Source organism: Lampris incognitus, chromosome 14 (genome assembly GCF_029633865.1).
Source record: "Lampris incognitus isolate fLamInc1 chromosome 14, fLamInc1.hap2, whole genome shotgun sequence".
Lineage (NCBI taxonomy): Eukaryota > Metazoa > Chordata > Actinopteri > Lampriformes > Lampridae > Lampris > Lampris incognitus.
Window position 1 is genome coordinate 17,537,349 of NC_079224.1, and position 11,493 is coordinate 17,548,841.

General features: G+C 46.9%; 1 protein-coding gene across 1 annotated transcript in view; it reads left to right on the top strand.

Moving 5' to 3' along the window:
- The window catches only part of greb1l (GREB1 like retinoic acid receptor coactivator), a 39,413-nt gene extending 34,991 nt beyond the window's left edge, over positions 1-4,422 (top strand). Inside the window, exon 33 of the mRNA XM_056292855.1 lies at positions 900-4,422. Coding sequence (XP_056148830.1) covers positions 900-1,063 — 164 coding nt within the window. The 3' untranslated portion in view covers positions 1,064-4,422. The remainder of the gene's footprint in view (positions 1-899) is intronic.
- Positions 4,423-11,493: the final 7,071 nt, after the last annotated feature.

Genomic DNA, 11,493 nt, shown 5'->3' on the forward strand with positions numbered 1-11,493 from the left:
CGCATTCTTGCTGGATACTTTTTTTAGTTTACTAAAGTAAGCCTTCTGGCCAGTCTTAAGTAAAGGAACATTAAATTTGTGGAAAATTCATGTTAGCATGATGTGAAGTCCTTCAGTATTATTCTGGCCAAACAGATTTGAGAAACTTGTGTTGTGCTCTCTTGATAGTCGTCCACCAAATCGACGTGTGAAATCTCTGTTGCACGCTTCAGAAATCACCGATATATAGTACCCATTTGAAGGACCACAGTTACTTCCTTGAACTCTTGCCAACCAGAACATTGATTGGCTGGTTAGAGGGGGAACAATTTTTTTTTTAGACCCCCCCCTTTTTTTTCCCTCCCCAATTGTATCCGGCCAGTTACCCCACTCTTCTGAGCTGTCCCGGTCACTGCTCCACCCCCTCTGCTGAGCAGGGGAGGGCTGCAGACCTCCTCCGATACAGTGAGGAGTTTCGCCAGGGGGACGTAGCACTTGGGAGGATCACGCTATTCCCCCCCAGTTCCCCCTCCCTCCTGAACAGGTGCCCCAACTGACCAAAGGAGGTACTAATGCAGCGACCAGGACACATACCCACATTCGGCTTCCCACCCGCAGACACGGCCAATTGTGTGTGTAGGGACGCCTGACCAAGCCGGAGGTAACACGGGGATTTGAACTGGCAATCCCCGTGTTAGTAGGCAACGGAATAGACCGCCATGCCACCTGGACGCTTGAAGGGGAACAATATTGCCTGTTTCTTTTACTATCCAAGTTTGGTAATGGGTTCGACCAGACTCTACTCAAAGTGTGGAGGAGGGTCTGGGTAGCGATTCTACTCAGTGTCGATCTCAAATTTCTGATTGAGTCTCATAGAATCAAATATCTTTGACCTATCTATCTATCTCATCTATCTGCAGGTGCCACACTGTGCGTAATCTGCCAGGACCGGAACTCCCTGCGTCAGACCATCGTCAGGCTGGAACTGGAGGACGAGTGGCAGTTCCGCCTGCGGGACGAGTTCCAAACAGCCAACTGCAGCGAGGACCGTCCTCTCTACTTCCTGACGGGCCGCCATGTTTGAAATGCAGAGCAGCCCATAACCCCGACCCCCCCCACACCTCCCCTCTGTCCTCCCCCCACAGAAGCCCAATCAGAAGTAAGGACAGCCTTCGATTCTAAACCAGCTAGCAATCCCAATGCTTGCCACTCCCATTGGAATTATTAGAGGGAGTAACCTGGAGCACAACACCTACACTGCCCCCTTGCTAATGGAAATGTGAGCACAGGATGTGTTTCTGACTTGATGTATCTGCACCACCACAGTGCACTATGCCCGACGCTGAGGAGTGTCGGGGCATTTCTTAACTCTGACCTGTAGCTGGGCTCGTCCCAACCACGGCGCCTTTTTGCAACTGAGACAGACTTTGCTGTGAAAAAGCAGAACAGCACAGTTGACAATGAACATTTTGCTGTTGTTGTTATATTAACATTTCGTTGTTATATTCCTGCAAAAACAGACTCCCTCTTATCGAATAATGTGACTGTTTGAAGATTGTATGTATACTTGGACTATGACTGTGGTATGTCCCATACCTGGATGTACATGTTTATCTCAGGGTTTTTAAAGAGAGGTACGACTGAGTCAGTTACAGGGGTAACTGCTTTTCTCCTTACTCATCCTTACTTACATCCTCTTTTCTTTTCTTTTTTTTTCTGTTATTCTTTGTCGTTACCCCACGTTGGTATCTCGGTTTAGCCCACCAAGGACAACCTCAGCTGCACATCGGCTCTGTCCTATGCTTCACTTCTCCCTCTCTCAACACCCCCAGCTCCCTGAAGCTCATCGGCAGTGAGAAGACACTTCACCACGTTGTTGAAATGTAATGCTTGCAGAAATTGCTTTTGTTTCCCCTTAAGTGCTCCTGTCTTAAATGTTCTGTCATTACCACAGAGGTTTTGCGAGAGTCTCAAATTTAATGGTGTCCATAGGGTTAAAACAGCTCGTGGATATCTGACCTTCAGTGCAGCCACAAACAGAAAACCACTGAGGAAAGACTGTTTATTTATTTGGTGTCTCTTGTGATATTTTTGTCACCCTTCTGACAAGGAATCGTAGGAGTTTTATGTTTTCAGATGAATGACATTTTCCAATCTACTGTAAGACTTCAAATCTGAGTCTTGCATAGATTCCTAGGCCAAAGAAGTTGTATGCTTTTCAGGTGACATATGACCTTTCAATTTCTTTATTGGGATTCCCCCCCCCTTTTTCTCCCCAATTGTATCCAGCCAATTATCCCATTCTTCCGAGCCGTCCCAGTCGCTGCTCCACCCCCTCTGCCGATCCGGGCAGGGCTGCAGACTACCACATGCCTCCTCCGATACATGTGGAGTCGCCAGCCGTTTCATTTCACCTGACAGTGAGGAGTTTCACCAGGGGGACGTAGCACATGGGAGGATCACACTATTCCCCCCAGTTCCCCCTCCCCCCTGAACAGGCTCTCCAACCAACCAGAGAAGGCGCCAGTGCAACGACCAGGACACATACCCGCATCCTGGGAGGGCTGCTGACTACCACATGCCTCCTCCGATACATGTGGAGTCGTCAGCCGCTGCGTTTCACCTGACAGTGAGGTGTTTCACCAGGGGGACGTAGCACATGGGAGGATCACACTATTCCCCCCAGTTCCCCCTCCCCCCTCAACAGGCTGTCCAATTGACCAGAGGAGGCGCCAGTGCAGCGATCAGGACACATATCCACATCCGGCTTCCCACCCGCAGATACGGACAATTGTGTCTGTAAGGACACCCGACAAAGCCGGAGGTAACGCGGGGATTTGAACCGGCGATCCCTGTGTTGGTAGGCAATGGGATAGACCGCTATGCTACCCGGATGACCGACCTTTCAATTTCATATACAACTACAGTCATTTCGGCTGTTCAAAACCAACAAGGCAAAAAAACAAAACAGTGTTGTATGATTCTTTGTCAAAAGGTTCAGAACAGGTCAGTAGATGAATTCATTTGAGAGTATATTGGCTGATCAGATGGAGCATAGGAGATCAGGGAAGAAACAGGATAGGAGTATAGTTAACCAATCAAATAAATTCTCATCGACATAAGTTTGCTGCATGTAAGCATCTACTGAATTACATGTCATGCATTGTACACATAATCCTTGTAATTCACTAAATGCACTGTGCGACGGATGCGACATAATGAACAAGCCTCACTGCCAACTGTGCTGCTGTCGACTGTGCCTGTAATCTCCGCTATTGTAATGCTCAGCACACTGTGCCTATTGATGGGTTTTTTTTTGGTTTTTTTTGCAACTTCTCCCCCCATCCGATGTTGGATAATCAAAGGCAGGTGGTACTCTGTCAGCAGCAAAAGAACCAGGTCACTTCATATACTTGAAAATGGGCAGGAATGTTTTTATATGTTACTGTACAGGGTTGGCCAAAGAATATGCCTTATAGTGATGTTATTACACAGATGTCGCCGATCGCTCAAGTCACTCTTAATGGACCAATGAGAACGAAGAAACCAATTAGCCACGAGGGAAAGAAATATTGTTTGTCTGGGTCTGGCAAGAGGAAGATGAATTAATTGGACTACTGTGTGTTGTTTAAAGCATTGTTTACATTATTAATATATTATCACTGCTCTATAATACCTGAGGGTTAACAATATTTTTTAGTCTCGCGTAACTTTTACCCTTTTTTTTTTTTTTTTGGTCACTATGTTTTCTGCATTCTGTGTTTTGCGAAGGCAAGGAGAATCTACCTAGATGTGTTCTTACCGTGTGTTTGTATCCCTCACTGTTCATGTGTTAGATTTGTATTGAAAGTGAAAATCAGGTCTGTTAGGGGCTCTTATTTATTTGACAAGCATTTCGGGACTGATAATCATATCGAAGAGTAATATTTGACCACATGCTGAGCTTGCCTAAATCAAGGGGGTACATGTCCTCATCAAATCCATCCATGACGGCTTTGCACAAGACCCGAGTGAATGATTTAGACTTATATCTACTGAATGTTATTGCTACAGGGGGGGGTAGGAAATGTGAACTTGCACTATACAAATCGCCAGCAGCAAAAATATTTCCCTATTACATGAAATCAACATTGAGATCAAGCTCCCCAAATGCAAAGCTTACTCCATATGTTAAAAAAAAAAGACAAACCGTGGCGATGTAACCCCGTCCCACTCATTGAAATCTAACAGCCTTAGTCGAGCGTGAAACTTAATATGCAACTTGCTTCTCACAATCTTCACTGAAGTGTCAACTGTTGTGCATTTTGGTAACAACCCTATCCTTGGCACCTGGGTGAGCTACCTCATGTTTACCATTGTGGTTGTGGGGCTGCGAACATATGACTCTGGAGCCATGCTTCTGTTGTTGGAAATTTATGAATGTAATAAATAAATAAAAAAGACACCGAGAATAATGAGGGTGTTAACGTGTTGCCTGTCCCTATCCAAACGCAACACCAAGACAATGACAGGTGGACTGCAAATACATAAATGCATGGATAGGACGCTGTACCGGCAGCGCTTGACGCCTTTAGGATTAAAAGTCCTCCATGCACACATGCTTACTGGAACAATCTGTTCCTTGCAAACGATTTAGGCCCTCTGGCTTGTATTTTAGGAAAATCTCTCACTCATTCACTCATGCTCTCTCTCACTCTTCCACTCTTTCTCACTCTATCTCACTCTTGCTATCTCTCACTCCTTCACTCACTGTCTTTCACTCACCCTCTCTCACTCACTCTCACTCTGTCTGTCTCACCCTCTCTCTCTCTTGCTCGCCAGTATTTCAACCTTTCCATTTGTCCATTATTTACAACACAGTCAATCCCCAGCTTCCTAATATCAGGTCTTATGTCCACGCTCATTTCTCAGTGACCACTTAACCATGCTATTGCACAACGAGTGTGTGAGTGTGTGGGGAGGTGCTGTTAGGGAACATGGGCATCATCAGTTTCGGTTCTTAGATGTGTCTATTTTAGTCTCTGGGTGGTAATATCAGAACACATTTTTCATCCACCTCTAACCCCTATGTGTTATAATGTCAGGCTATTTTCAGCCAGCTGCACAGGCCAGGATAAAATTCCTACACCTCTTAATTGCTCTTTTGGGAAATGGACATTTCTGTCAAAAGATTCTCTCTGCCTCATTGTGCTTTTTTAAAATGAATTGTTCAATATCTAAAAAAAGGGGCTGGGGGGTTAATTGACTCTTATGAATCCATCCTTATGTACAAGTCTTCATGTGTCCTTCTCTCAGATTATTTCAATAGTTCTGATGGTACTAACGGTGTGTCTTCATCCTCCTATTCCTGTCATCTGTCTTTTTCCATCATGCATGCTTTTGGATAACCACCAAGACTCAGACAGGAAGAAGACACGGTGTGTGTCCTAGTGACTCCCACTGACACATTATCAGCTGTTCAGGCCTCGGGCGATGCTGTGATTAACATTACAGCACTTTTGAACACTGAGATGATTAGACATTAGATGATGTGATGTTTTACATCGAAGGAAAAACAAAAGCTCCATTTTAGCATATTATTTTAACACTTACTGAGTCTTAAAACCTTTTTCTTCTTGTTTATCACAACAGGTAACAAAATCCTCATGCCAGTGGGGTCTTAACACAAATTCATTCATATGAGAATCTCACAAATTATATTTTACAAGGTTCAATACACACTAGATTAAATTACTTGTTAAGATGGGGGTGTTCTGCCATGGAACTACGAAACACACAACCTCTGAATGTTGTGAGCTTTTTATATCAAATGATGCAGTAAACTACAGATGCAGTGTTTAGTCATTGAGGGGTAGTTGGTACATTGTGATGCAGAGACTGAGAATAAAATGATCTTCCTTGCACGTCTATTCTAATTTCTCCCTGCCTTTTGCAAACATTAAGCTGAAACCCATCTGTGTGCAGGCTTTATTGGAGGGCTGGGGTGAAGGGCAGGAAAGTAAAGGGTGGGGATGGGGATTATAGTTAGCTTTTGGTAGATTGGATTCACAACGGCAGCAAGGCACATATCCTATCAGCGACTTCAGCTAATGACCATGAGCCAATCCCCCCCCCCCAAAAAACCCCAACATTCATTCATTTACTCGTTGAGTCTTTACACTTGCCTTAATTCCTCCAGGACTTCAGCAAGCACCAAACGTAAGGTGGGAAGCCGCTCCAAACAGATGCCAGCCCTCCACAGGACACACCTATACAACAGGCTATTTCACATGGGCATGCCCTGCAACTGTGGGAGTGATGAAAAAACTATCTTATACAACATCTACGAGCAATAGAACACCTATGTCTCTCACCAACACAAATAATACTATATCTACCCAATTCACAAGACATTCTCTTTTTGTCACAAAAAACAAGCTTTTTAGATATTTATAATTTCATTTATCAGACGCTTTTATCCAAAGCGACGTACATCTAAGAGTTAATACAACACAAGCAAGGATCTAGACAGGAGGCGACAACACAAGTGTTAAAACAGGCAGGGCACAAACGCAATCTGTAGGGTGCATAGAAGCATTTTTTATGCCATCAGGTGTGGAGGTGTTCCGTGAAAGAGCTGGGTCTTTAGTGTCTTCTTAAAGATGGAGAGGGACTCAGCGGATCGACTGGAGTTTGGTAACTCGTTCCACCATAAGGCAACTACAGAAGAGAAGAGTCTTGCTTGTGACTCAGGGCCCAGTTGTGGCGGAAGTGCCAGGCGCCTTTCATTGGCAGAGCGTAGTGAGCGGGACTGAGGGGTTTTCAACATAAAACGGTAAAGTACTGTTGCGTTTTTGGCCGATCGTTCACACGAAAACTGCGTTTTGGGGGCCTGAAAACGCAAACTTTTGAAACCGGGTTCCAGAGTGAAATCTTTCGCAAACCGGTTCCTGCGAAAACGGTGACGTAAGGGCTCCACCTCGCACATGCGTAGTACGTTTTCAGTCAACTAGCCATGCGCGAGTAAGAAGACAACATTATCAATGGCGGATTACCGAGTTGTGTGTGTGCTGTCATCTCTGCTAAATTTATCAACGCTCCTTCAGCAAAGTGTGGATTTGCTGCACCATTACTGTGATCGGCGGAGGCTTATTATTTAAATTCTCGATCCACCTACACGTCGACGGAGAGCAACCAAAAGACGCTTTTGGACAAGACCTGGGGGGAAAAGCCGGTGGTGGGAAAACGTTATTAATGGCATTGTTGACGAGCGTGAATAGATGGAAACCTTTCGTATGTTCAAAGCCTTCCTCGTTGCCCTGAGCGAAGAACTTCGTCCTTACGTCGACGGGGGAAAGGTGGGAGCTTACTCACCGTTTTGGGTAGAAAGCGTTTGTGCGCAGGCGCGTGGTGTTTTTGGGTCCACCGGAAGGGCTCGCTCCTACAAAGTTTCAACGCCAACTACTGGCCTGACATGCATACTACAGCGTTTTCAGTCATTTTTTGCGGATCCGTGTGAATGCGGATCGTATTCAAAATGATGTCGTCTGAACTTTTTAAAACGCTAAGGAAAAACTTTTCAAGACCATTGTCGCGTAAACGTAGCCTCCTGGATGAGGCAGTTCAGGTAGGCGGGAGCTGTTTTCGTTGCTGTTTTGTAAGCCAGCATTAAGGTTCTGAATTTGATGCGGGCAACAACTGGGAGCCCGCGGAGGGATATGAGCAGCGAGCGGAGTGACCTGTGCTGTTTTGGGTTGTGTTGAAGACCAGATGCACCGCCGCGTTCTGGGTCATTTGCAGAGGTTTGAAAGTGCATGCAGGGAGACCTGCCAGTCGGGAGTTGCAGTAGTCAATGCGTGATACAACAAGAGCCTGTACCAGGAGTCGTGATGCGTGCTCAGACAGGTAGGGTCTAATTTTCCTGATGTTGTACAGGGCAAATCGGCACGACCGAGCAATCGAGGCCACGTGAGCCTTAAAGGTTAGTTAGCCGTCAGTCATGACACCCAGGTTTCGGGCAAACTTTTGTGGACATGAGTTGGGTTGATCCGAGCTGGATATTGATCTGTTGATATCAACACACACACACACACACACACACAGAACCTACTGTGGTGTTTGTCAGTCTTTTTTGAATTATCAATGGAAATCAAAATAAAGTTGTCCGTGACAGGTGGTGTTGGACAAAAACAACAAAAACTGTGGTCCAGGAACCCACAGAGACACAATATTGTAACGAATTCGGGGGACAACGCAACCACAGGAACTGCCGCGGCCGGGAAGCGAACCCGTATCGCCCTCACCGCAGGAGGCATCGTTAACCGCTCAACTAAAGGGTTAGAACCTCGAGCCAGCGGCCAGCGTGTCTTCTTATCCATGCACGTTACAATATCGTAGCGAATTTGCTGGGGGCGGGGGGCAGCCAGGAACCGCTGCAGCCGAGACGCGAACCCGTAACCAGTCAACTAAAGGGTCCGACCCGTTAGCTAACTGGCTAGAGAGTCTATTCATCCGTGATCGTTACACTACCCCCCTCCTTCGGGAAGCCAGCGTACCAGCTCCCTCACGCCTCTGGGCGCACGCGCTTCCGATGGCCTCACGGTCTCACCATCCCATTTCTGACACCAATGTAGTGAATTCGGGGGGAAGCCGGGACGTGAACCCGGGTCGCCCGTTAGTCGACTGGTTAGCGCAGTCGCCCTGGGTGCGTGTAACGATCACGGATTACTAGACTCGCTTTAGCTTTAGCTTACTGGTTAGCGCAGTTCGCGTCCCGGCTGCGGTGGTTCTCGGCTGCCCCTGAATTCGCTACATTGGTGTCAAAAATGGAATGGGGAGACCGTGAGGCCATCGGAAGCGCGTGCGCCCAGAGGCGCGAGGGAGCCGGTATGCTAAAGCGTGAGGACGCGCTTCCCGAAGGGGGGGGGGTAGTGTAACGACCACGGGTGACTAGACTCGGTAGCCCTTGGCTAACGGGTTGGACCCTTTAGTTGACCGGTTAGCGCAGTCGCCCGTGGTGCGAGTGACCGGGGTTCGCTTCCCGGCTGCCCCTGAGTTCGCTACATATTGTAGCGAATTCGGGGGACAACGCAACCACAGGAACTGCCGCAGCCGGGAAGCGAAACCGTATCGCCCGCACCGCAGGAGACACCGCTAACCGCTCGACTAGTTCCTGTGGTCGCGTTGTCCCCCGAATTCGCTACATTGGTGTCAGAAGTGGGAGGGAGCGACCGTAAGGCCATCGGAAGCGTAGGCGCCCTGAGGCGTGAAGGAGCTGATATGCTTAAGCGCGGGGACGCGCTTCCCGAAGGAGGGGGGTAGTGTAACGTGCATGGATAAGTAGACACGCTGGCCGCTGGCTCGCGGGTCTGGCCCTTTAGTCGAGCGGTCAGCGATGTCTCCTGCGGTGCGGGCGATACGGGTTCGCTTCCCGGCCGCGGCAGTTCCTGTGGTTGCGTTGTCCCCCGAATTTGCTACAATATATAAGCAGCACACAATGAGGGTGGGATCGAGTGGGAGACTAGCTTTCCTTAGCGACAAGAGTGCTGACCAAACTCAGCATCACCAAACAGAAAACAAGAGAAAAGGGACGTTGTGGCTGAGCTGGTGGTGCCTCCTGACCCTGCAGTACACCGAGCAAATGATTTAACTAACGCTTGCTGCAACCTGTCAGCTGATGCCTTGGTGTCTCCCGGGCTGAAGTCCACTGTGGATGTGAACTTTAAATCTCACGTGAACAACGAGATTATATATCATCCAGGCGCAGATTTAAAATGGATCTGCGCTTCACTTAAACCCCCACTGATGAAAGCAGAAGTGAAACCAGAAAGTGAAGACAAGCAGAAAAAAAAAGAAACGTCACCGGAGACGATGTGCTCGGCAGGATGAAGACTGCTGACATGAGGTTTCTTACCTCAGCGGTCCATCTCATGTGGTCATTTAAGCAATGCGTTACAAGGAGGCAGACCATCTAGACTCTATTCAATAATTTATTAAATACAGCATTATACACTCCTGTTGATAATATGTGCATTTACTGTTACTTATACTATACAGACGGTTCTCAATTTTAAAATCTTATTGCTGCACATGTTAAATAGAATGGTCTTATTCATCAATTCATTTGCTTTTTCATTATATGCCAGACGAGTTTTGATATACTATGAAACAAAAAAACACAAAACCATGTCCTTTGTGCTACAGGTTGAGAGAGTGATGTTAGTCGTAAGATTCAGGACATGAGGGCGTCGATGAGACACATGCTTCTCAACGGACACTTGGCAGAACAAACTGACGTAAAAAAAATCAAAAATAATCCACAGGAACAGGAAATCATCATCCCTCATGCAGTGCATTGCTGAAAGCCAGGCTGCCAGATCTGTCTCTGCTTTATCAATGCCAACTCATATGCGGTAGCCAGCTCCTTTATCATCGTCGGCTGGAAAAGAAAAAGAAAAAAAAGAAAAACACAGAAGCCTGACAGCCAGGCTCCATTAATGATACTATGCACCTCGTGCAGCAACATCTGTCCTCCAAACAGTTCCTTTTTACAACCCCGTTTTCCCACCAATGTGCAGTTTTTTTAAAACATTTTTTGGAAAACTTTCCCCCTTTTTCTCCCCAGTTGTATCTGGCCAATCACACCACTCTTCCGAGCCGTCCCGATCGCTGTTCACCCCCGCTACCGATCCGGGGAGGGCTGCTGACTACTACCACATGCTTCCTCCATCATGTGGAGTCGCCAGCCGCTTCTTTTCACCTGACAGTGAGGAGTTTCGCCAGGGGGACGTAGCACATGGGAGGATCACGCTATCCCCCCCAGTTCCCCCTCCCTCTGAATAGGTGCCCTGACCGACCAGAAGGTGGCGCCAGCACAGCAACTATGACAAATACCCAACATCCGGCTTCCCGCCCACAGACATGGCCAATTGTGTCTGTAGGGATGCCCGATCAAGCCGGAGGTTACATTGCGGATTCGAACCGGCGAGCCCCGAGTTGGTAGGCAACGGAATAGACCCCTACATTACCCGGATGCCCCACCGACAGGTTAAGACCCGGTAAGCAGATCCTGTGACATCAGGACAAAATAATTCCAACAGTGGACCATTCAACAATAAGGGCGTAATCTCATATATCTAATGAAATCAAATGCCTTGCATGAAGGACTAAGAGGCATGGTAGTATCCATTAAATAGTGCAATTTCACATTCCTTGTCATTAATTCAGTATTTTTCCATATCATACAATTGCAGAACTATTTGGTGTAAGTAAAGGTAGACGTGTGAATAAAAAGCACATGCGGAAGAATTCAAGGAAACCGACGGTCAACTGGAGAGTAACATCTACCTTTTACATGACAGAACAAATATATTAATGGAAAAAACAGGATAGACAGAACAAAAGGCTGTTGGAAGGAATCATGAGTAAATAAAGAAAATCCCTGAGGGCTAAAACACTACTGATATCAGTTGTAAATGACGCTTGATGGCGAGAAATGGACGGATTCACTCATTTCATACAGTACTGTTAACTTAA